The following is a 26,766-nucleotide window of genomic DNA, read 5'->3' as shown; positions in this document are numbered from 1 at the left end:
TACTAGTCTTGAAATTTGTCTTCTCGAATTTCTATTCACAGTTCTTTTGCTCACTTTTCTGTTGAGTTTTAGTGTTTTTTTATTTTTTTCATTAATTTTTATTAAGCTTTAATTCATAAGGATATGATCTCCCTTTCTATTATATTTAAAAATATAATTATCCGTTTTTTATTCTTTGTTTCCAATATTTTTAGAGTTTGTTTTTGTACTATTCAATATGTCAGTTTCTTTTATAATTTTCCAATGGCTTCGTTTCTACCTATAGCTCTAGAAAACTAAAATCATTTTGTAGTATTCACAAGTGACTTCCTGTTTTATCTTTAACTCCTGATTGAAGAGATACTAGGAGTATGACATGAGGCAAAGATCTGTATTTGTTTCTATACAATTAGCCATTTCCTCCAAACTATTTACTGAAAATTTCATCTCTTTGCCATTGACATTAATTTGTGTTACTGTTTCTACATTAAGTTTTTATTATACTTGGGCCTGTTTTTAAGGTATTGCTTATTTTCTATTAATTTGGTTATCTGTTGGTTCTTACACTAATCTTACATAATTTTAAGTACTCTGCATGTCTTAGTATCTGGCAGATCTAGTTTCTCCTCATTACTTTTCCTCAAAAATATTTTTGGATTATTTTTGCCTGGATCTGAACTTGCAAATCTTTTTTTAAGAGACATAAATTGAGAGAAATAAAAAGACTTGTTCTCAGGGTCTTATGATGAGATATATGTAGAGTGACCACAAGATTTCTAACTCCTAGTCCAGGGTTCTCCTGGTAAATAAATATTGGAATCTTCCCCCAGCCCTTACTCCCCCTCTTACCTCCCACCTCCTAGCAAACTATACCTGGTTGCTGACTGGCTTATGTTTGAGTCCTGGTTTGTTCAAGATGAGTTCCAGCTGCCTGCGGTTAAAATTGGATACTCCAAGAGATTTCACCAAGCCAGCATCTTTGCAAGCTTCCAAAGCCTGTTGAGTAAAGGTCAATGGGTTAAGGAAAAAGCCTCAAAACCAATGAGAATGTTTATGAGGGTGACGATGAATTCTTTTAAGAAAGAAAGTCCTTGGGTACGTTAATACACATTCTGTGAAGAAAAAAAAAAAGTGGGAGAGACAGGCAGGAATTCTATACTTGAATTAGTTTCAGAAATACGGTACAGCATATCTTTCCCTTGAATTTTCACAATGTATACTAGTCCATTAAGAATGATTTTACTTCTTGAAATCTGTTGAGATTTGCTTTATGGCATGGTACCTGATCCATTTTTAAAAATGTCTGGTGTGTGTGAAAATGTATAGTCTCCTTTTATTAGATACAAATCTCTCTCCTCTTGCTCTGTCTCTCTCTCTCTCTCACACACACACACACACACACTATACAAAATTAGGTCTAGCTTTTCTTGGCTTCTCAATAATTTAAAGGGACATGTAAGAAATTTCCCACTATATTAGAAGCATTTATCAATGTCTTCTTACAGTTTATCAACTTTTGCTTTATATATTTTAAAGATATTTTATATGGTACATATGTGTTTAAAAACTGGTATATTTTCTTGGTAAATTGAATCTTTTATCTTCATGCTATTTACACTTCCCTATAAATTTTAGAATCAACTTTTTAATTTCTTTTGGTAATTTGACTGTGATTCTATTGAATCTTTCAATCAGTTTGGGGAAAATTAACATCTTAATGTATTCAGTCTTTCTATAAAAGAACATGATATATCTTTTGACATAGAGTTTTAAAAATTGTTCTCAGTAGTGGTACCTGGCCAGCTTAGTTGGTAGAGCATGTAATTCTAATTTTTTTTAAAAGAATTTATTTATTTATTTGAAAGACAGAGATCACAAGTAGGCAGAGAAGCAGGCAGAGAGAGAGGAAGAAGCAGGCTCTCTGCTGAGCAGACAGCCTGATGCGGGGTTCGATCCCAGGGCCCTGAGATCATGACCTGAGCCGAAGGCAGAGCAAAGGCTTTAACCCACTAAGCCACCCAGGCACCCCTGTAATTCTAATTTTATCAGACAGCTTACTTTGCATAAAGAATGTTATTAAATGTATTGAGATTTGTTTCATATCTCAGATCATAGACAATTTTGTTAAATGTTCTATGTGCACTTGAAAAATAGCATTTTGTTATATTTTGGTGATGTAGTCTATATATGTCAATTAGATCAAGCAGTTGATAATGTTCAAATATCTTCTATAGATTTTGTCTACTTTTTACAATCCTTGACTATTATTGCAGACTATTCTCTTTCTCTTTTTAGTTCTCTTCATTTAAGTGTCATGTATTTTGGAGTTCTGATATTAAGTACATAGATATTTAGGATTAATCTCTTCATTATTATAAAACAAACTTCCTTATCCAAGCTTGGTAATACATTTTGCTCTGAAGTCTTTGCTGATATTAAAATAGTTACTCCAACTATCTTTTGATTACTGTCAGCATAGTGTGTCTTTTTTATACTTTTATTTTTTCCTCAAGATTTTACTTCTAACCTATCTGTGTCTTTTTATTTAAAATGGATTTTTTTTAATCTATGTAGCAGGCTTTTTCTTTTTTTTTTTTTTCTATTTTTTTTTCATTTTTATATTTTTATTTTTTTTTTATTATATATATTTTTTATTTTATAAACATATATTTTTATCCCCAGGGGTACAGGTCTGCGAATCGCCAGGTTTACACACTTCACAGCACTCACCATAGCACATACCCTCCCCAATATCCATAACCCCACCCCCCCTCCCAACCCCCCTCCCCCCATCAACCCTCAGTTTGTTTTGTGAGATTAAGAGTCACTTATGGTTTGTCTCCCTCCCAATCCCATCTTGTTTCATTTACTCTTCTCCTACCTCCTTAACCCCCCATGTTGCATCTCCTCTCCCTCATATCAGGGAGATCATATGATAGTTGTCTTTCTCCGATTGACTTATTTCGCTAAGCATGATACCCTCTAGTTCCATCCACGTCGTCGCAAATGGCAAGATTTCATTTCTTTTGATGGCTGCATAGTATTCCATTGTGTATATATACCACATCTTCTTTATCCATTCGTCTGTTGATGGACATCTAGGTTCTTTCCATAGTTTGGCTATTGTAGACATTGCTGCTATAAACATTCGGGTGCACGTGCCCCTTCGGATCACCACGTTTGTATCTTTAGGGTAAATACCCAGCAGTGCAATTGCTGGGTCATAGGGTAGTTCTATTTTCAACATTTTGAGGAACCTCCATGCTGTTTTCCAGAGTGGTTGCACCAGCTTGCATTCCCACCAACAGTGTAGGAGGGTTCCCCTTTCTCTGCATCTTCGCCAGCATCTGTCATTTCCTGACTTGTTAATTTTAGCCATTCTGACTGGTGTGAGGTGATATCTCATGGTGGTTTTGATTTGTATTTCCCTGATGCCGAGTGATGTGGAGCACTTTTTCATGTGTCTGCTGGCCATCTGGATGTCTTCTTTGCAGAAATGTCTGTTCATGTCCTCTGCCCATTTCTTGATTGGATTCTTTGTTCTTTGGGTGTTGAGTTTGCTAAGTTCTTTATAGATTTTGGACACTAGCCCTTTATCTGATATGTCATTTGCAAATATCTTCTCCCATTCTGTCAGTTGTCTTTTGGTTTTGTTGACTGTTTCCTTTGCTGTGCAAAAGCTTTTGATCTTGATAAAATCCCAATAGTTCATTTTTGCCCTTGCTTCCCTTGCCTTTGGTGATGTTCCTAGGAAGATGTTGCTGCGGCTGAGGTCGAAGAGGTTGCTGCCTGTGTTCTCCTCGAGGATTTTGATGGATTCCTTTCTCACATTGAGATCCTTCATCCATTTTGAGTCTATTTTCGTGTGTGGTATAAGGAAATGATCCAATTTCATTTTTCTGCATGTGGCTGTCCAATTTTCCCAACACCATTTATTGAAGAGGCTGTCTTTTTTCCATTGGACATTCTTTCCTGCTTTGTCGAAGATGAGTTGACCATAGAGTCGAGGGTCTATTTCTGGGCTCTCTATTCTGTTCCATTGATCTATGTGTCTGTTTTTGTGCCAGTACCATGCAGTCTTGATGATGACAGCTTTGTAATAGAGCTTGAAGTCCGGAATTGTGATGCCACCAACTTTGGCTTTCTTTTTCAATATTCCTTTGGCTATTCGAGGTCTTTTCTGGTTCCATATAAATTTTAGGATTATTTGTTCCATTTCTTTGAAAAAAAATGGATGGTACTTTGATAGGAATTGCATTAAATGTGTAGATTGCTTTAGGTAGCATAGACATTTTCACAATATTTATTCTTCCAATCCAGGAGCATGGAACATTTTTCCATTTCTTTGTGTCTTCCTCAATTTCTTTCATGAGTACTTTATAGTTTTCTGTGTATAGATTCTTAGTCTCTTTGGTTAGGTTTATTCCTAGGTATCTTATAGTTTTGGGTGCAATTGTAAATGGGATGGACTCCTTAATTTCTCTTTCTTCTGTCTTGTTGTTGGTGTAGAGAAATGCAACTGATTTCTGTGCATTGATTTTATATCCTGACACTTTACTGAATTCCTGTACAAGTTCAAGCAGTTTTGGAGTGGAGTCTTTTGGGTTTTCCACATATAGTATCATATCATCTGCGAAGGGTGATAGTTTGACTTCTTCTTTGCCGATTTGGATGCCTTTAATTTCCTTTTGTTGTCTGATTGCTGAGGCTAGGACTTCTAGTACTATGTTGAATAGCAGTGGTGATAACGGACATCCCTGCCGTTTTCCTGACCTTAGCGGAAAAGCTTTCGGTTTTTCTCCATTGAGAATGATATTTGCGGTGGGTTTTTCATAGATGGCTTTGATAATATTGAGGTATGTGCCGTCTATCCCTACACTTTGAAGAGTTTTGATCAGGAAGGGATGCTGTACTTTGTCAAATGCTTTTTCAGCATCTATGGAGAGTATCATATGGTTCTTGTTCTTTCTTTTATTAATGTGTTGTATCACATTGATTGATTTGCGGATGTTGAACCAACCTTGCAGCCCTGGAATAAATCCCACTTGGTCGTGGTGAATAATCCTTTTAATGTACTGTTGAATCCTATTGGCTAGTATTTTGGCGAGAATTTTTGCATCTGTGTTCATCAAGGATATTGGTCTGTAGTTCTCTTTTTTGATGGGATCCTTGTCTGGTTTTGGGATCAAGGTGATGCTGGCCTCATAAAATGAGTTTGGAAGTTTTCCTTCCGTTTCTATTTTTTGGAACAGTTTCAGGAGAATAGGAATTAGTTCTTCTTTAAATGTTTGGTAGAATTCCCCCAGGAAGCTGTCTGGCCCTGGGCTTTTGTTTGTTTGGAGATTTTTGATGACTGTTTCAATCTCCTTACTGCTTATGGGTCTGTTGAGGCTTTCTATTTCTTCCTGGTTCAGTTGTGGTAGTTTATATGTCTCTAGGAATGCATCCATTTCTTCCAGATTGTCAAATTTGTTGGCGTAGAGTTGCTCATAGTATGTTCTTATAATTGTCTGTATTTCTTTGGTGTTCGTTGTGATCTCTCCTCTTTCATTCATGATTTTATTTATTTGGGTCCTTTCTCTTTTCTTTTTGATAAGTCTGGCCAGGGGTTTATCAGTCTTATTAATTCTTTCAAAGAACCAGCTCCTAGTTTTGTTGATTAGTTCTATTGTTTTTTTGGTTTCTATTTCATTGATTTCTGCTCTGATCTTTATGATTTCTCTTCTCCTGCTGGGTTTAGGCTTTCTTTCTTGTTCTTTCTCCAGCTCCTTTAGGTGTAGGGTTAGGTTGTGTACCTGAGACCTTTCTTGTTTCTTGAGAAAGGCTTGTACCGCTATATATTTTCCTCTCAGGACTGCCTTTGTTGTGTCCCACAGATTCTGAACCGTTGTGTTTTCATTATCATTTGTTTCCATGAATTTTTTCAATTCTTCTTTAATTTCCTGGTTGACCCATTCATTCTTTAGAAGGATGCTGTTTAGTCTCCATGTATTTGGGTTCTTTCCAAATTTCCTCTTGTTATTGAGTTCTAGCTTCAGAGCATTGTGGTCTGAAAATATGCAGGGAATGATCCCAATCTTTTGATACTGGTTGAGACTTGATTTAGGTCCAAGAATGTGATCTATTCTGGAGAATGTTCCATGTGCACTAGAGAAGAAAGTGTATTCTGTTGCTTTGGGATGAAATGTTCTGAATATATCTGTGATGTCCATCTGGTCCAGTGTGTCATTTAAGGCCTTGATTTCCTTGTTGATCTTTTGCTTGGATGATCTGTCCATTTCAGGCTTTTGCTTTTTATCCATTCTGATAACCTCTGCCTTTTAACTGAGTTGTTTATACTATTTACATATATTGTGATTATTAATATAAATGAGTTTAAATCTCCCATCTCGCTCTTTGTTTTTTATTTTTCCCATCTATTCATTTTCTCTCTTCTCTTCTTTTCCTGTTTTCTCCTTGATTTGTTTTTGTTTCTTCATTTTTTTTCCTTACTTGCTTGTTTGTTATACTAAGGAAGTTTTAACATTTTCTCTGTATGTTTGATATTCTGAAATTTCACTGTAATGTGTCTAGGTAAGGGTTTTCTTTTTTTTCTTTCCTTTGGTAATCCATGCCCTTTATCTCTCTCTCTCTCTCTTTTTTTTCCCTCCAAATATTACCTTTTTTTCTTTTTTCTTTCCTTTTTTCCTGAGACTCCTACTATATGAAATCTAGAAATTCCAATTTTATCCTTCACATCTCTTAGCTTTTCCTTCATATTTAAAAAAATTTTCCTGTCCTTCTTCATATTGGGTGATAGTGTTCCTCATTCTGATCTTCAATCTGACAATTTTTTTCTTTGTCTGTATCTATTCTATTTTTATCCCATTGATTGCATTGTTTTACATTTTTCTAATTATTATTTTTGCTTGTTTTTTAAAAAGATGTATTCTTGTTCTTGTTTCATATTGCTAATATCTTATCTCCTTGAATATATTAATTGGCTTAAAAAGTTAAAAGTTGTTGGTTCTCTGTTCTGTTTATGTTCAGATCTCTAATTAAAATATGAAGTTTCTTTGTAAAATAAATGCCTTGTAATTTGGGGCTGTGAACACATTTCTTTTCCTGGGGATACTGGCTACGCTATCAGTCTGTCACTTGGAAGGGAATACCACACTCCAAACCTAATCATCTACAGTGAGGTCAAGAATGAGTTTATGGTCTGTTGGGTGGAGAGTCCCAGGCACCAGAAAATGCAGTCAATGCCTCCTCACCCTTCAAAACAATTCCACAATTCAGCTATTATCTATAGGGTGGAAGTCCATTAGAAAGAGGTAGTTTTTAGAGTGTAATTTCCCAGCCTCTGGAGTTTGGAATGGGAGAAGGAGGGAAACAAGAGGTCAGAGAGTAACTTAGGTTTTTCTCAGCCTCTCACAAGTACAGGTTTTCAGTGCTACTCTGATTTGATTCCTGAAGACATCTGAACATGAGTCTTAAGTTTCTGCACGGATGGAGCAGACAATATTTGCTCCAACCTATAGCAGAAGAGAAGAAACAGCAAAAAGAACTCTAAGGTCCTCTCCTATGTTATCCTCTTACAGCTTATTGGGCTGCCTTCTACTCTAGGTAAAAGCTGTCATATTACCTCATAAATAAACCAGTTCAAAATATCTGTATCTTCCACCCCAATCATGAATCCATGCAGGTTTTCTCATTACTCTTCCCTAGTTTTCCTACTCTGATGATCCTGGGGAAGGAGCTTGCTCAGAATTGGAACCAGAGTTTTTTTTTCAGTTTTTCATGAATCATTTAAAGTTTGTTTCTTTTAAACATATTATTGATTTTTGTAAATTCAATTTGAGAAACTTCAAATATTTGTGAATTTATCCCATTTATACACTTTTTATTTATAGTTACATTAGAATTTACTTACTCTACTTTCTTTTTCTTTCTACACTTCTCTCTTCTTTGGCACTTTTCTTTTCCATCAAAACAAAATCAAGAATTTTTCAGTGCAGAGAAGTGGGAATTTTACACATCTTTGCTTATGGTTAAAAATACCTGTTCTGACTATTACTTTCCATTAGGAGTAAAGGCTGCATCTCTCCCTTTATTGAACAGGAATAGTCAGATCACAGTTTAAAAATGTAGTCTTCAAGAAAAGAGACCCATCTAAACTTACCTCCCAAGTGGCACACAGATTTGACTTGTGATATAACCATTTGCCATTCTCATCTTTAGGATAGGGTTCATCTCCAGGCTACAAAAAAAAATGAGTATAATTTATTTTATTTATATCTGGGAATTAAAGTTATGGAATTTGAGTTGTCATTATACCATATAGCCTGGCCCTGAGAAAGCAATTCAATTTTAATTATTTTTATATTTATATATAATAAATATGACACATTAGTCTCATTATCTCACCCAGGCATTCATTTTCCTTTATTTATTGACAGATTATTATTGTTCTTAAACCTTGACGTTTTCTCATAATGAAAGGAATCTGTTCAATTCCCCCGCTCCCACAATGACCCCAGCCACACTTACAGACAAAACTCATAGGTGTCAGTACTTTGCCCTGTTTTTCTAGATCATGGTGCCCTACATTTTTGGAAAGTGGACACCAACTACAAAATATATTCTCTAGCCTGATCACAGCCCCCATCCCAGATGAGCCTTGGACAGAGCCCCTTGAAAAACCTGTTGCATCCTGCTCTACCTGGCTGAGTCAACCACTTCCCCTTACCACCCCCCCAACCCCCACTCCTGGCAATGGATACAGCTATAACCCTCTCAGATCCTTTGAAGTCCCTTAAAAGGCCCAGGCTGACAGAACCTTGGGGGCCAACATTTCTCTGGATGTCTGATCCCTCTCCTCCCATGGAGAGTGAATAAACTCTGCCCTGTTTATTGCTCTACTCTTCGTGCAATTCTTTGCCACACTCACCACCAGCCACTCTAACAGTTAATAATAAAATTACTCATGAACAAGGAGTAGAAGTTGAGAATTAAGACTTTTATGCTCAGTATTTTGACCTAACACTAACCCTTGCCAAATATGAGAACAGCAAATTTCTTACTCTGATAAGAAACCAAAGATCATCATGAAGTGTGAGAGGAAGTTCTTCAGCTAAGAAAAGTATAGCTAATGAGTGGAATGCTCCCTACATATAAGGGAAAACTCAGCCCATTACTTCTTAGTTCTGACTAATCTGCCCAATGATTCTCTTCTTTTCCTTTCTGGGCCCTCCAGGAGTTTAGCATCTGTTTTTGACTTCACAAAGTATCTCAGTATCAAACCTAGTTTTTGGGTAATCCTTTTCCAACTAAGACTGACCATTGATTTTCAGATTTTTCCTTTTTCACTTATCTAAAAATGGGATCCTTCTCTTATGGGCTTGGAAACAGGATAGAGAGAAATAAAAGAAGATTTCTAGGTTCCTTGGTTGACTGGTGGTGATAATTCCCTGAGTTTAAGCTAGCCATCAAGAGTTTTGTTTTGGTTATGTTGAGAATGAAATGGTAATTAGACATTCACTGGGTATTTGAGGAGGCAATTAAACAGAGTAATCTGAGAGAGGCTGAGAAAGAAGTCTTGACTGTAGACAAATTTAGAAGTCCTCAGCATATAAAGTGGTATTCAATCCATTTGACTGATCACCTTTAGAGAAGGTGTGGCCCAGTAAGACAATATTAAGAATAGAGTACTGGCATAATGACATTTGGAGGTTGACAGGGAAGAATCTGTCAAAGCATTCTGAGATGGTGATATCATAGAACCATGAACTGAAAATGTTTAAAGAAAAAGGCAGTAGCCACCTGTATTGAAAGAGATCAGATAATATGGGGACAAAGTGTCTTTTAGATTTGAATGGCAGGATGGAAGTCTCTAGACCTTGATAATAGGAATTTTTTTGTTGAAAATCAAGCAACTGGACAATCAATTATACTCTTACAATTTTAAAAAAGTTTCCCTTCTGTCATCTCACCTGAATGAAACTTCCCCTCTGGTGATAACATTTTCTCCATTATATTCTTTAGTGAAAATAATTTCTCAATTCCTCTGTCTCACTGAGAACAGGAAAAGGGCTCATTTCTCCTCAATGCCCCATAATCATTCATGTTAATTACCCTTTCTATCTCTGATTTCTAAGCTCTTTGAACTTCTCAACACTTATGACCCCACATTTTTCATTCCAGTCTTTCTCCATATTTCTTGCCTTTTGCATTTCCTAGTTTTACTTCTGTTCTGAAATGGCTTTCTTTATGCCTCTGTTAGGAACTCTGTTAAATAATTTTTACTTCTCCAGATTTTAATTAAGTCCTTATGAAGACTGTACCCATGTTAAATATTTCTATGATGCCTCCCTTCATCTGTGTCTACTTTACCAATCCATTCATCCTGATAAACCCATTGTCTTTGTCCTTTATGCCTGCTCCTTACTGTAAGATATTGCTAGAAGAATAATCCAACCCTCTAAAAACCCATGCTACTGACTCTCATTCTTGCTCAGCAGTAACTTCTTTCTTTTAAAAATGTCTTATTATGGGGTACCTGTGTGGCTGAGTTGGTCAAATGTCAGACTCTTGGTTTCAGCTCAGGTCACGATCACAGGGTCCTAGGATTGAGCCCCTTGTCCAGCTCTACATGGAGTTTGCTTAAGATTCTCTCCCCTCTTCCCTCTGCTCCCCCTCCACAACTCATGCTCTCTCTCTCTCAAATAAATCTTTAAAAAGATCCTTAAAAATGTCCTATTGTGATTTTTTTATTTTGTTGTTCTAAAATTGTATCTGCTTGTTAACTTGACATTTAAAAAATATTAAAGTGCAAAAATATTTTAGCAAGAAAGGTTTCTTGTTAAAAATACGATGAGATTCAAAAAGCATGTGATATTTTGGCTACAAAGATTGATTTCTCCATTATAGGAATTACAGGTTCATGTGAGAAGTAATGTCATTATACTGTGTAATTTCTTACTGTTAAAAGTTTTATTGTCTCTCTGTATCCTTGAGCCTTGATCCCATCTAAGAATAGGAGTGGACATTTTCTGTTTACCTTTCCCAAAAAGATTTTACTAATCATTGGTCAGCCACAGAGAAGTAAATTCATTTTCTCACTTTTAGATATAGGCTCTTTCCAAATCTTAAAGACTTAGCTTAGAAATCTACCATTTGAACATGAGTGAAGTTAGCTGTGTGAGGATGAGGGCTAAAGTTACAACTCCCAAGAATCTGAAATTTTAAAAAATCACTATAGTCCACAGAGTATTGGGATTGCTAGGTTTGGAAAGACAAGGCAGAAGGCAGTGTCATGTAGGAGAACAAGAATGGGGTTGGTATCAGGGAACTCACCATCTGGTCCCATTCTAATGAACTTTAAACTTGAGTGAGTTACTTCCTTGATTGGGGCCTCAACTTTCTCTTCTGTGAAATTAGGTTATTGGGATATCTTATTAATAATGTTCCCTTCCATGTGAACATTTCAGAATATCATCTTTCATTTATTATCTATAAAATGTTAGACATTGTGCCAACAATGTCACATATATAATTTAATGACTCCTCACACTTGTCAAGGTAGTTGCTATTGTTTCTATTTTACTGATAAAGAAATTGAAGTTCAGAAAGAACAAAAAGAAAGGAAGAAAGAAAGAAAGATCAAAGTGACTGTTGCTAGTAAATAATAAAGCTGAAATTCATTCCCCATTCTGCATGACTCCAAAGCCCATACAGACTTTTTCTACTGCCTGGTGTTTAGGTGATGTGGAAAGTGATCAGGTAATAACCTGACCAAGTCATCTGGCTTGTATATGACACAGCTGGGATTCAAACTAGGCAGCCTGCCTCTGGAGCCCCTGCTCCGTACCACTATGTTAAGTGGCCTCTAATTAACTACAGTAGATATCTGTTATTTTGTTTTCTATCATACCTACTCTATCCCCTCTGGAGGAGCTCTTTCCATGTTGTTTGGGTGGGCTGACCCAGCTCTTATTCTTGGTCATAGATGTCAGTCAGTCACTCATTTGGCCTTTAGCAAAGATTAGTCAGTAATAAGTACACGACCAAATGAAGGCTAGCCGGTATTTCTCCATGAGGTTTTCTGTGTGGTCTCTCTTTCTCTGAATTCTCACATTGTGCTGACAATGTAGGTCTGGCATGTCAATGGCCATTTTGCCATCATATAGAGAAGGATTTTTGAGAATGAAGCCAACCAAAACAGAGATGAAGGGCTGGATACATAGTTTGAACTTCTGGATCCAGCTGTGCCTGAATTAGATACCCCTTGGAATTCTTAGCTCCTTTTTTAGCTAAACACCAATTTGAGTTGGATTTCTGCCAATTATAACAAGTTGTAACTAATACAAAGATGCTGGGCTATGGCAAGTAGTGGACCAAAAATGGGAAATTGGTTAGGTCAACATGGGCTTGTGGACCATGAGAAGTATCCCATCTCCAGCTGCTGGTAATCCCTGCTCTGTAATAGCATAGAATCTGTTAAATTGTTGCTTTGTTCTGTCCTGAGATGCAGACAAATGGGCCTACTAAGACTGGAGCTTTAGGGAACTTAGTAGAAAACCAATGGGTGTTAGAATTTGTTGGTCATTTTTGCAGTCTTCAGGTAGGTCTTGAAGAAAGATGTGTTTCTTGCTACTGGGCTTGTAAAATGAGAGGTAAGATGTTATTTTTCTAAAATGCATATTCTGTATTTCTGGATGTTATCCAAGATGACAGAGGTTCAGATCTGAGCCTTCAGGGGATAGAGAAGTTAGTGACAGCCAAAGCAGGAAGGTAGGAATCCTAGAGGGAAGTAATGGACTTTGGGAGAATTCTGATTGTGTCTGAAGACAAGATCTCTGGCCACAGATGTCCTACTGGACAAAGGTGCGCCATCCAATGAGATACAGATTGGGTGCAAGGAACACATTAGCTGTGCCTGTTTTATATTATTTCATGTCAGATGGAGGTCGGTAAGCTGAAGATGGGGCAGATGAGTAGAATAAAGAAGTTCTTGACTAAGAGACAGAAACCATAGGCCACAAGTTAGATATAGGAAATGTGACCCTATTAGATTTCTAGTTTTAACTACTCATTCATGGACCTGACTGAATGTGAATTTACTGAAAGCATATTACATTTTAAGGGATATTTCTTTGTCCATGAAATCTGAACTTTAACTATGAAAGCCTATGATTACCAAGGCCATCATGAAGTCCCCAATCCTATATGTACATGAAGTAGGATGCAAAAGGGCATTGTTTCCCAAAGTCCATGTTGGATGTGACCACAGAAGACAGCCGAGAAGGAAAGTGTTTCCAGAGGACAAAACTGGGGCAGCCAGGTTGGCTACATAAAGGAATCCTGGCCACTATACTGGCAGAATCTTTGTTCTTCCTGACTAGCAGCAGGATCTGATTTACCCTGTGGACAAGTGGCAAATTTTGTTTTTCAATCTCTCCTGCCCTCAATGAAATTTTAAGGCAGTGACAGCTCTTTAGCAGGGCATATACAGGTGTGTTGTGGGTGGTTAAATTAACAAGCCCATAGACTGAGAAAGTTCAAAGAAGGAGTGAATTGGAACTAGAAGAATAGCTATCACATATATAATCTGTCCTCGGATCTGGCTCCAAAAACCTGACTATTCTTTGAGCTATGTCCTTTTGGAGGGAGTGGGAGGTGAGCAAGTTTTCAGTTGTATATATTATCTTGCATTATGTTCTGCAGGGACATTTTCATGACTGTGTGAACAAGAAGGGTGTGTCTGAATGCTAGCTAGCTAAAATATAGAGGGCAGTCAGGAGACTACATGTTGGTTTGATGGAGAGGGTTTAAATTACAGTTGTAAAGGGCAGATATATTAGCAAGTGCATTGGATTATGAATCAAGAAACTAGGGTTCCAGGACTGAGTCTGTTACACATAATCTTTGTAGGCATTTGTTGGGGTTGGTCAGTACTATCTGATTTATAGTAACAGAACGCCCTAACACTCTATGCTGATAAGTAATAAATTGGCTTCATAGCATCACAGGCACAGCTGTGGCTAATGGTTGCCAAGGAGCAGAGACCTAACCTTTAGGCATCTGCACTTACCTTGAAAGCCATGGGTATTTCAATGATGTAAAGATCCACATAATCTAGCTGGAGGACATTAAGTGTCTTCTCCAGAGTTGGGCGGACCATCTCTGGGTCATGCCTTGTAGCCCACAGCTGAAAGAATAAAAAGATGATAGTTAACTAACATCTACACTCTTTTTTAAACAACCATGCAGCCCTTTATTCTTAACAAAGCACTCCTATACATTATTCACTCTTTTCATTTTACAAAAATATCTTTATGCTGCAGTGTCATCTGGGTATAGGATGAGTTCATACAACTTTTGACACCTGGAATATACTTTATCCAAACACAGTACCAGAGACTTGAAAATCCACCTGAAGCACAGAGTACCTAGTTCAGGGACAAAGTCTTGCCCTGCTCTCTGCTAACTTCTGAATTGGCCTTCAATACTTTTGCTTTTCCTCATTGTGTAGCTAGGGAACATGGATCTCACTAGAGGGTTGGGCTTAGCACTTTATTTTCATGACACTGTGATAAAAGATGTGCTTTAGTGGAACAAGAAATCTGGTTGTGTGAGTGACTTCACCGGATCCTTCACCTTGGGACAGGTGGTGCAGAAGCTGGTGAAACTTTAAGTTATTGCAAACCTTTAGATATCCTTTTTCTGCTCCTTTGTTCTCATTTGGTCCTACTCACACCCCAGGGAAATTCTGACAATTCATACTATGAAATTACTGGCTCTCTGGCTAAACTAATAATATCACCAAAATAGTGGTGTGGAGGACCCAGCCTTGGCCTCTCCAATAAAGGTCAATAATTTGACAGCTATTCACAGATGAAAATGGGGAGATGTTGATCAAACCATACAAACTTTCAATGACAAGGCAAACAAATTTTAGGGATCCAATATAACTAACTAACTAAATATTATTAATTTAGTTTTATATAATAAATATATTTTATATATGTATTTTATATAATTCAATTAATTATATTAAACACTTTCTAATTTATATATGAGATATATAAATATAAAATAAAATCTAATATAAAGCATAGTGATTATAGTTAACACTACTATATTATATATTTGAAAGGTGCTAAGAGAATAGATCTTAAGTGTCCTCACCTCAAAAAGGAAATGGTAATTATGTGATATGATGGAGGAGTTAGCTAACACAATGGTGGTAATCATTTTGCGAAATACAGAAGTGTATCAGATCAACATGGTATACCCCTTAAGTTTACAAAATGTTATATGTCAATTATACCTCAATGAAGCTGGAAAAAATAAAAGAAACTTAGCTTAACAAAAGAAAGAAAGAAAGAAAAGGAAATTACTCAGTCTCTAAAATATTAGATAATGAAACATTAAGGCTTAGATTGTCAAACTGGACAGGGTCTATAAAACATAGGGCACTGAGGGAGCCTCAGAACCTTGGGATAAGTTTATACATTTTCTTGGAGCATCAAATTTGTTGAAAGTGTTTTTTGGGGAAAAAAATTAAATTTCTGTACCCTTTTTGTCACAAGTAAGGGCAAGCAAAATTGGTAAAATTTTATTTTTCTCTATGTTGGACAATAATTTTTTTCTTGCCTTAAATGCATAAAGAAGCAAAAACAATGTAGAAGGAGTAGTGGAAAAATGTGTTTTTGTCATTACTGTGGGCCCATTTGGCGTGTTATTGCTGCCATCGCATCGAGCTGAAAACTCTTTCTTATACATGTTATTTTTATTCAACAAACACATATAGTCCTAGCTCTGTGCCAGGTACTATGTTTAAGTGCTTTATAAATGTTAACTCATAGCAACTTTATGAAATAGATGACATAATTTGGTTCAATTTTTCTAATATGATAGATATTGCAACAACATTAACTGTTTACCAGGGGAGATAAGAAAAGTTTTTTGGTTTATTTTTCTCAGTGGTAACTTAAAAACCTAATTTTTACACTGAAACAAAAATGAAACAAATAAGAATATATCATGGGGGGATGTAAAAGTCTGAAAAAATTTTTGAATAAGACATAAATCTTCAAAAATATTCCTCGCTTTGGGCAGGCTTCTTTGGTCTAAGTTCTCAGGATCTGGTTTCAAGAAATTTTTCATCAGGAACATTTGGGAGCACCAGGTTAATCTTTGGTATTTACTCTAAGGAGAGACTGTAATAATAAAATCTTAAGGAATCAAAATTGTAAAGCTATGATAAAGTAAAAAGCTTCAGGCTGATATTTTGGGACAGTGGCTGTATGTGGCCCCTTGGAATGATAATCTGTAAGTGGCTGGAGACTTGGGGCACCACAAACTCCTAGGGAGCTTGGCAATGAGCCTGAGTAGGAAGCTAGGAGGAGGGGGTGTCTGGGGAGTGGATGAAGTCAGAAGCAATATCTTGTTCTCTTTTAGAACACTCAGGAGAGTTGTATTACATGTTCTCCAAAGTTGTACAGCTTAATTTCTGCAAAGCTGCCTGGAAATATGCAACCTGTATTTCCACAGGCTTTATCTTGATGCTTTATCTTTCTGATTGCTCTTCAGTGGATAGTGATTTCTAACATTGGAAATTTCAAAGGCTCAAAAATAATGATATCAACTAAATGTCATATATCCACACAACAGAGTATTATTTGACCATAAAAAAGAAATGAAATTCTCATACATGCTATAACGTGAATGAACCTAGAAAATGTTACACTAAGTGAAAGAAGCTAGATGCAAAAGGCCACGTATCATGTTTGATTTGTGTGAGTTGTCCAAAATAGGAAAACTATAAAGACAGAAAGCAGATCAGTGGTTGCCAGTGATTGGAGGGGGAGAAGGAACAATGGGGAGTGACTACTGGTGGGTATGGGGCTATTTTTTGGAATGATGAAAACATTCTGGAATTAGGTAGTAGTGATGGTTATGCAACTTTGTGAGTACATGAAAAGCCACTGATTAAACTGGTGAACTTTATGGTATGTGAATTGTAGCTCAATAAAAACAAAACAAAACAAAAACAAAACCCAGTGATCTATGGACAAATAGGCATAGAAAAAAAAAAGAAGGCTGCCCTTTTAAAGAAAGCTTTGGCAAATGCTTATGTTATATGAACTACCACCACCCCCACTGTCTCTACACCCCAGTTCTTCTGCTTTGTAGATCTGGATCTTCCCATATTGTTTTAAATAAAATGCCCACATATGAAGAAGGAGTTTTGCCCTAACCTTCAACAAGCTAATTAATCAGTCCCTGAATTCTAGGCACAAATGAGGAATTTGGGAATTGAGAACTCACTATTCTTGGTGAGCCCAACATTCTTTAACAGAGAAAAGTGATACAAGACCCATTATTAGTATAAGGAATTGGAGGGTGAAGGAAAGATCTTACCTTTCCACAGTAGAAAATATCCTCTCTCCGCACCTTTCCTTCTTTTATCTTCTCCCTGATGGCCTCCCCCACTTCGTGCTCATTCTGGTAGATGTAGGCCCCATCAATGTGCCGGTACCCTACGTCGATGGCAATCTTCACTGACTTCGCACAGGTCCCCTTAGGGGTCTGAAAAGGCAAGGTGGGAAGAAGAGAAATGGACCTTTCCTTTAATCATTCTTCATCAGGATGCTCTGCACATAGACATTGTTTTACAACAAAAGACAAATTCTCAATTACATGTTGTGATTGGAAGATGGTGTTTGGAGGTTGAGGACACTGACCTCACAGGGAATTTCCTTCCCACCTTCAGTGGAGTACTCCTTCCATACCAAGTCTGCCCTAGCTTTGTGGCCTCAGAAATGAAACTTGATCAGTTTTACCACTGACAAGAGATTTCATGACATCTATGTTAGAGGAAGGCACAAGTTCATTGAAGAAGGCTCCATTATAGGGGGAGGCCTGGGTGGCTCAGTGGGTTAAGCCGCTGCCTTCGGCTCAGGTCATGATCCCAGCGTCCTGGGATCGAGTCCCACATCGGGCTCCTTGTTCTGTGGGGAGCCTGCTTCTCCCTCTGCCTCTGCCTGGACTCTGTCTGCCTGTGCTCGCTCTCTCTCTCTCTCTCTCTCTCTGACAAATAAATAAATAAAATCTTTAAAAAAAAAAAAAAGAAGGCTCCATTATAAATCGAAGTTTTGGATAAACTGAGATACATCCACAGGATGGAATATCATCCAGTAGTAAAAAGAAATGAAGTACTGCTATAGCCACATGGGTGAATATAAGGAAAATTATACTAAGTGAAAGAAGCCAGATGAAAAATAAAAACATTATGATCCCATTTATATAAAATGCCAGAAAATGGAAACTAATGTATAGTGCAGATGCGGATCAATGATTACCTGGGGTGGGGGACAGGGGGTACAGGCATGGGTGGCAGGGAAGGATTATAAAAGAACACAAGGAAACTTTTGCAGTGATGGATATGTTCACCATCTTGATTATAGTGATGTCTTCATGGGTGTACATATGAGTCAAACTCATCAAAATGAATACTTTAAATAAGTACAGTTTATTGTATATCAATTATTCCTCAATTAACTGAGAAAGAAGAGTGTTGGGGGGCATGTTAGATTTTCAAGATATATTTTTATTAAATTTGGTAGCCAAATGTTTGTTCATTTTATTAACCTGCATGAAACATGAATATCCTCTCTCCCGGACGCTGATAGAACCAAAAAACCTGACAAACTCTTGACACTGGAAGTATAAGTTATCCGTGTTTCAGATTGCATATAAATCACTGTTCTTTAGTTATGATGACATTTTAAATAAACATGGGTGTGTCTCATTTTAGTTACATTTTTTTTCTTAAGGAAAAATGGAAGCCTTGGTGGATATTTCCATCAAGACAAGCATCTAGTCTTGCCAAATAAAATGTTTAAATCATCTTTTAGGTTGTGTGAAGGAAGAGAGGGTTAATCTTATTTGTAGATTTTAATTGATCTCTTATTCAGATGGTGATCATTCTGATCTTGTTCACAAATGTTGAGAACTACTTGTGCTTGTTTCCGTATCTTCAGTGTTCTAACCAAATGCTTGACAAATCTCAACAGACCTGTGAATTCTGGCCCACAGAAGTCGATTTATTGAGATTGAGTGAGACAAGAAATCTCTTACATTTCTAGTGACCTTATAGTCCTGGGCTGGACATAAAAAGCACTGGAAGCATAAATTATATTTTCTTTCCCTACTTCAGTTGAAAGTCATCACTATTAGGAAAATAAGAGGATATGAAAAATGAACAAATTGGCTACACAGATGGTATTAGAAAATAAGATTCATAGTCACAAATATCAAATAGCTAGGAAAAGAGACACACATTCCAGGAATGTCAGAAATACCTCTTCAGTTTTTTTAATTGACAGCATGATTAATAGAGCTTGAATAGAAATTGAGGCCAAAAAGCTCTGCAAAACACCCTGTAAAATGAGATGTTAAGGATGACAGCAAGTGTGACAACAAAAGTATACTGGAAGAGGAGGCTTGGGGTAGAATCCGGAAATTTAAGGGAAAAGATAAAAATATACTTCCATTATCAGTATATACATAGTATTAATGAAAAGAATAAGACTTCATGTGGAATGGTAAATACAATCTCAGAAATAACACTGAAATTTTTGTGTCTGGAATTGGTAAATGTAAGTATAGAACATGAATAGATTTAATACAAGGGGAAAACCCCAAAAAATGCATTTTAAAATATATGCTTATATTTTCAAAGATCAACCCAAGACAAGAGGCATAGGGGAGAACATTTAGGATAAAGAAGACGAGAAAGACAAAGATTAAGTTAGGAGCATGGTATTAACCATTAGCCTGAAGTAACATACGAATGATGATTTATTTCATAAAGACATGGCACAGAAGCAAGTTATAGTAGTGAGAGTCTTCTATTATTCGGCTACCATGAAAGAGCCTTTTCTAAAAGCTGAATATCTGGTACAGTCTTTGCTTGCTAAAAATATTTTCCTTCAGATGGCAGAAGCAGCAATGAGGTGAATTACTATTTTGGACTTAATTCTAATCAATATGGAGGAAGTAGTTGGAAATATGGATGTGAGAAAAATGCTTCTTTATAATTCTTAATGTAGCATAAGAGAACTGTATGTGCATTCTGATAGATTCTTTAAGAAAATTCACTTTAAGGAAAACTCAGAAAGATCAAATAGAATACCATATTCGGAGACTTAAATAAATGATATGATAGTAGAATCTTAAATGCAAAATTTTGACCCACCATTAAGGATGATATCAGTGAAATAAAGAATTCTGTTTCCTAAAATGGTCAACAGCACCCTTCCTCCACTTAAAAAAGGGGAGAGTCTTATAAGGACGCACTGCCATCTTCCAGGCTGTAACGCATACTCTAGTCAACATCCATTAGAGGGTGTTGTGTCCCCAGTAAGTATACACAAGTCTGAAAACACAATAGAAGTGATTTAGCTTAGCATTATTCCCTTTGACTCACTTAGAAAATGAATACTTCTCACCCATGAATTTAAGGCTCTGTGGATCATAGTTCCTAGTCTTAGTTCCCAGGGGGAACCCAGGCTCCTTATTTCAGGAGTTCAGTATGTGCGGAAAGGTGTTGCCATACTGGCAGGCAGGGGTAAGTAACTATATCCCAGGAAGAGATACGCCTCCTTCACTGTTACATGATAAGCCAGGGAGGAAAACACTGGGCACTTAGGCCATCCAATGATATACCCCTTCCCACTTTTGAAAGTTAATGGATAAGAGCAGCAGCCATGATCTGAGAAGGAGAAGTGGACCAGGGACTCAGACAACTTGAGAGATAAGAATTTAGGTTGTGATATTTCATAAGCCACCTAGATCAGAAGAGATATTGGTTAAGGAGGAGAGAAATCTAGAATGGGTAGTCCAGGAGGGAGATAAGTTGCAAATTGAAGGCAGCTTTCGTCACAGGAGCTACTTCATCCTGCTAACCTACCTCTTTAAAAACTTTTCCAGGAGACAGACCAAACAAAATTCTGGAAGAGCTTTTTCCAGGGGTGAACTCAGCGTACAAAGCCAGTAGGTTCAGGTGGCACCAGGGGTAAAAGGTAGTGGCTGTCGCGGTGTACCACAGGATAGAGGCAGTCATTTGCTCAGCTGCCAGCAGGGTTGGCTGCTGGTTACTCACATCTGATCCCCTCTATGAATGATATTGGATACAACAACCAGGCTCTCTCACCTCAACTTAGCACAACCCTATAGCACCATTCCAGAGCTCCCTGTGGGACTAATGAGGCAAATGGATCACAGTGCCATTCTTTTTTTTTTTTAATCATTTTTTAAATTTATTTTCAAGATAACAGTATTCATTGTTTTTGTACCACACCCAGTGCTCCATGCAATCCGTGCCCTCTCTAATACCCACCACCTGGTTCCCCCAACCTACCACCCCCCCACCTCTTCAAACCCTTCAGATTGTTTTTCAGAGTCCATAGTCTCTCATGGTTCACCTCCCCTTCCAATTTCCCCCAACTCCCTTCTCCTAACTCCCCATGTCCTCCATGCTATTTGTTATGTTCCACAAATAAGTGAAACCATATGATAATTGACTCTCTCTGCTTGACTTATTTCACTCAGCATAATCTCTTCCAGCCCCATCCATGTTGCTACAAAAGTTGGGTATTCATCCTTTCTGATGGAGGCATAATACTCCATAGTGTATACGCTTCAAAGTATAGGGATTGAGGGAACATTCCTGAACTTCATCAAATCTATCTATGAAAAACCCACAGCAAATATCATCCTCAATGGGAAAAAGCTTGCAGCCTTCCGGTTGAGATCAGGAACATGACAAGGATGCCCACTCTCACCACTCTTGTTCAACTAGTATTAGAAGTCCTAGCAACAGCAATCAGACAACAAAGAGAAATAAAAGATATCCAAATTGGCAATGAAGAAGTCAAACTCTCTCTCTTTGCAGATGACATGATTCTTTATATGGAAAACCCAAAAGACTCCACCCCCAAACTACTAGAACTCATACAGCAATTCAGTAATGTGGCAGGATACAAAGTCAATGTACAGAAATCAGTGGCTTTCTTATACACTAACAATGAAAATACAGAAAGGGAAATTAGAGAATCGATTCCATTTACTATAGCACCAAGAACCATAAGATACCTGGGAATAAACCTAACCAAAGAGGTAAAGGATCCGTACTCGAGGAACTACAGAACACTCATGAAAGAAATTGAAGAAGACACAAAAAGATGGAAGACCATTCCATGCTCTTGGATCGGAAGAATAAACATTGTTAAAATGTCTATACTGCCTAGAGCAATCTATACTTTTAATGCCATTCCAATCAAAATTCCACCGGTATTCTTCAAAGAGCTGGAGCAAATAATCCTAATTTGTATGGAACCAGAAGAGACCCCGAATCGCTAAGGAAATGTTGAAAAACAAAAATAAAACTGGGGGCATCACGTTACTTGATTTCAAGCTTTGCTACAAAGCTGTGATCACCAAGACAGCATGGTACTGGCATAAAAACAGACACACAGACCAGTGGAACAGAGTAGAGAGCCCAGATATGGACCCTCAACTCTATGGTCAAATAATCTTCGACAAAACAGGAAAAAATATACAGTGGAAAAAAGACAGTCTCTTCAATAAATGGTGCTGGAAAAACTGGACAGCTATATGTAGAAGAATGAAACTCGACCATTCTCTTACACCGTACACAAAGATAAACTCAAAATGGATAAAAGACCTCAATGTGAGACAGGAATCCATCAGAATCCTAGAGGAGAACATAGGCAGTAACCTCTTCAATATCATCCATAGTGCCATTCTTTTTTTTTTTTTTTTTTTTAATTTGTCAGAAAGAGAGGGAGAGCGAGCGAGCACAGGCAGACAGAATGGCAGGCAGAGGCAGAGGGAGAAGCAGGCTCCCCGCCAAGCACTCGATCCCAGGACGCTGGGATCATGACCTGAGCCGAAGGCAGCTGCTTAACCAACTGAGCCACCCAGGCGCCCCCATAGTGCCATTCTTTATAACAGACTGACTTTTCTTCCTCCCCTGCAGGTCTGATTCCCGAGACTATTCCCCACTAAGCCTCCTGCATGCAAGTCTCCTTCTTAGAGGCTGTTCTCCAGAGTAGCCAACCCAGCACACCAGGGTAAAGAAGGATTACTGAAGCTACAGAGAGTATTAATCATACATTAAGAGTGATAAACGTGACCACATTTAAGCCAAGAAACTCCTTTGTCAACACATCATTAAAAGTGTAAAAAGACAAATAGGAAGAGGTATTTTCACATACGTATAACTGACAAAGGACTGATACCAGATCGTTTACAAATCCACAATCAATAAGAGAAGTCCAATGAAGAAAAATGCACAGAAGGCACACTTTGCAAAAGATACCAAAATGTTTAATAAAAATATGAAAAACTGGTCAATTTCATCTAGAGTAAAGGAGATGAAAATGAAACCACAATAAGAGATCATTCCATGCTTGCTAGAACTGCATAAATTAAAATGACACCAAATGTTGGGGAGAATGTGGAGCAGGGGTACACTCATACATTGCTGGAAGGAGTGTAAATTATATGAATAGCTTGAAAATTATATATATTGACATCATCTCTTAAAATTGAAGATACTGTACTCGATGGGCTAGCAGTCCCACTCCTAGGTGTGCATCTTAGTGAAATTCATGCTTGTGTACAATAAGACCTGTGTAGGAATCTGCAGCCATAGAGTCTGCAAAGCCCTAAACTGGCAGCAGTTCAAATGCCTATCAACAGTAAAATGGGGGCGCCTGGGTGGCTCAGTGGGTTAAAGCCTCTGCCTTCAGCTCAGGTCATGGTCTCAGGGTCCTGGGATCGAGCCCCATATTGGGCTCTCTGCTCAGCAGGGAGCCTGCCTCCTCTCTCTCTGCCTGCCTCTCTGCCGACTTGTGATCTCTGTCTGTCAAATAAATAAATAAAATCTTTAAAAAAACCCCAGTAAAATGGATGCTGACATATTTTTATAATTAAGCAATTACAGAGTAATAAAAATGGTCAAAGACCATGATTTTTTAAAGATTTTATTTATTTATTTGGGAAAGAGAGAGAGAGTGAAAGAGAGCATGAGAGGGGAGAAGGTCAGAGAGAAGCAGACTCCGCACGGAGCTGGGAGCCCGATGTGGGACTCGATCCCAGAACTCCGGGATCATGACCTGAACCGAAGGCAGTGGGCTTAACCAACTGAGCCTCCCAGGTGCCCAAAGACCACAATTAATAACATGGGTGAATTTTACATTATATTTAGAAAAAGAAGCAGAAAAAAAGTACGTCCAGTGTTTCTATTCATATAAAGTTCAAAAATTGTATAGAAATGTTAGTTGTATAACTGTTAGAAAAAAGCAAGAAAATCATAACCATAAAAATTAGAAGAGCAGCCCTGTCATGAGGGAGGAAGGCTTTCAGGTTGAAAAAGACACACCCAGAGTTTCTGGGGTTTGGTACACTCTAATTTTGGATCTTATAGCAAAGAAATATTAGCTATCTAAGTATTTGTCCCTCCTTAAGTCCATTGTCTTTCAAAATGTTAACTGTTAAAAAAAGGAAAGGAGGTAGGTCAAAAATAAGAGGTAAGTGACTCAGTAAGTTTCAAAGCTTTAGATTTGAAGAACTTTGGTCTAAAACCTCATTTTTGGCCTTGGGTCTCCCATCTGTTCTCCTTAGCCTAGATCTGAGTGGTCGCCAGCTTTGGAGAGCTTCTCCCAGGGGTGTGTGGCCTTCAGCCAAGTTACTTCCTTCCAAGGCTCCAGCCAAATTAGTTTCTCACAGCTACCAACCATGTTCAACTCTTTGTTCTTTTTTGCCTGATTTATTATGGAGGCCTTCTCACCTGATCTCTATGTGTTCTGTCTCTTCTCATTTTAATTCACTGTAACTTGGGCAGGTTAATATTTTTGAAAAAAAAACCTATGTTTTTGTTACCCCCAATGCCCCCCTTCATACCATTTTTTTGCAGCTTGGTGTACAGCACTAATTAACTATGGAGAGAAATGGTATATATGTATACATAATGGGGTGTGTGTGTATATATATGTATACATATACACCATATTCCATATATATCTATAGATAGATAGAAGGAAGGCAATATATACATATATAAACAAAATGCAGAGGTCATTTCTTGGTGTTTGATTTTTTAAAGCCAAGGCTTCTGTGGCAGGTGTGTGAGGGTGAGGAGATCACATGTACTGGAAAGAACTCAGAACATGCCAAAAAAAATAAAAAAAAACCCCGGGGAGGAGTCAAGATGGTGGAGAAGTAGCAGGCTGAGACTACTTCGGGTAGCGGGAGATCAGCTAAATAGCTTATCTAAAGATTGCAAACACCTACAAATCCAATGGGAGATCGAAGAGAAGAAGAACAGCAATTCTAGAAACAGAAAATCAACCACTATCTGAAAGGTAGGACTGGCAGAGAAGTGAATCCAAAGCGACGGGAAGATAGACCGCGGGGGGAGGGGCCGGCTCCCGGCGAGCGGCGGAGCAACAGAGCACAAAATCGGGACTTTTAAAAGTCTGTTCCGCTGAGGGACATCGCTCCAGAGGCTTAACTGGGGTGAAGCCCGGGCGGGGTCAGCGCGGCCTCAGGTCCCGCAGGGTCGCAGAAGGATCGGGGGTGTCTGAGTGTCGCAGAGCTTACAGGTATTAGAACGGGAAAGCCGGCTACAGAGACAGAGCCGAGGAGTGACTCTCAGCTCGGGGTTGCCTTGAACCGGTCGCAGGCTCGGTCAGCTCGGAGCGTGGCCGGAGGCCAGGGTGGCGGGAGTCATTGGGCGCTGTTCTCTGAGGGCGCACTGAGGAGTGGGGCCCCGGGCTCTCGGCTCCTCCGGGCCGGAGACTGGGAGGCCGCCATCTTCACTCCCGTCCTCCGGACTCTACGGAAAGCGCTCAGGGAACAAAAGCTCCCGAAAGCGAACCCGAGCGGATTACTCAGCGCGGCCCCGGGTAAGGGCGGTGCAACTCCGCCTGGGCAAAGACGCTTGAGAATCACTACAACAGGCCCCTCCCCCAGAAGATCAACGGGAAACCCAGCCAGGACCAAGTTCAACTACCAAGGAGCGCAGTTTCTATACCAAGGAGAGAGGCGGAATTCCAGAGGAGAAGAAAGCAAAGCACGGAACTCATGGCTTTCTCCCCATGATTTTTTAGCCTTGCAGTTAATTTAATTTTTTTTTTCTTTTTTAATTTTTTTTTCTTTTTCTCTTCTTCTGCTAATTTTTTTTAACTTTTACCATTTTCTTTTTTAACGTTTTTTAAATAGTTTATCTAATATATATATATATTTTTCCTCTTTTTATATTTTTTCTTTATCGGCTTTCTTTTTTTAATAGTTTCTTTTTTTTTTTTTCTTTCTGAACCCCTTTTTATCCCCTTTCTCCCCCCTCACAATTTGGGATCTCTTCTGATTTGGCTAAAGCATATTTTCCTGGGGTTGTTGCCACCCTTTTAGTATTTTACTTGCTCCTTCATATACTCTTATCTGGATAAAATGACAAGGCGGAAAAATTCACAACAAAAAAAAGAACAAGAAGCAGTACCAAAGGCTAGGGACCTAATCAATACAGACATTGGTAATATGTCAGATATAGAGTTCAGAATGACGATTCTCAAGGTTCTAGCCAGGCTTGAAAAAGGCATGGAAGATATTAAAGCAACCCTCTCGGGAGATATAAAAGCCCTTTCTGAAGAAATAAAAGAACTAAAATCTAACCAAGTTGAAATAAAAAAAGCTATTAATGAGGTGCAATCA

At 38.1% G+C, this 26,766-nt stretch overlaps 1 protein-coding gene across 1 annotated transcript in view; it reads right to left on the bottom strand.

Moving 5' to 3' along the window:
- AKR1D1 (aldo-keto reductase family 1 member D1) overlaps window positions 1–26,766 on the bottom strand; it is a 54,447-nt gene that overhangs the window by 16,805 nt on the left and 10,876 nt on the right. Inside the window, exons 2-5 of the mRNA XM_047695946.1 lie at window positions 17,386–17,553; window positions 14,051–14,167; window positions 8,141–8,218; window positions 853–975 (exon numbers count right to left, since the gene is read on the bottom strand). Coding sequence (XP_047551902.1) covers window positions 853–975; window positions 8,141–8,218; window positions 14,051–14,167; window positions 17,386–17,553 — 486 coding nt within the window. The remainder of the gene's footprint in view (window positions 1–852; window positions 976–8,140; window positions 8,219–14,050; window positions 14,168–17,385; window positions 17,554–26,766) is intronic.

This window comes from Lutra lutra, chromosome 11 (assembly GCF_902655055.1).
Source record: "Lutra lutra chromosome 11, mLutLut1.2, whole genome shotgun sequence".
Lineage (NCBI taxonomy): Eukaryota > Metazoa > Chordata > Mammalia > Carnivora > Mustelidae > Lutra > Lutra lutra.
Note: the sequence above shows the minus strand (reverse complement) of the source record. Positions and strands in the feature narration are given on the sequence as shown.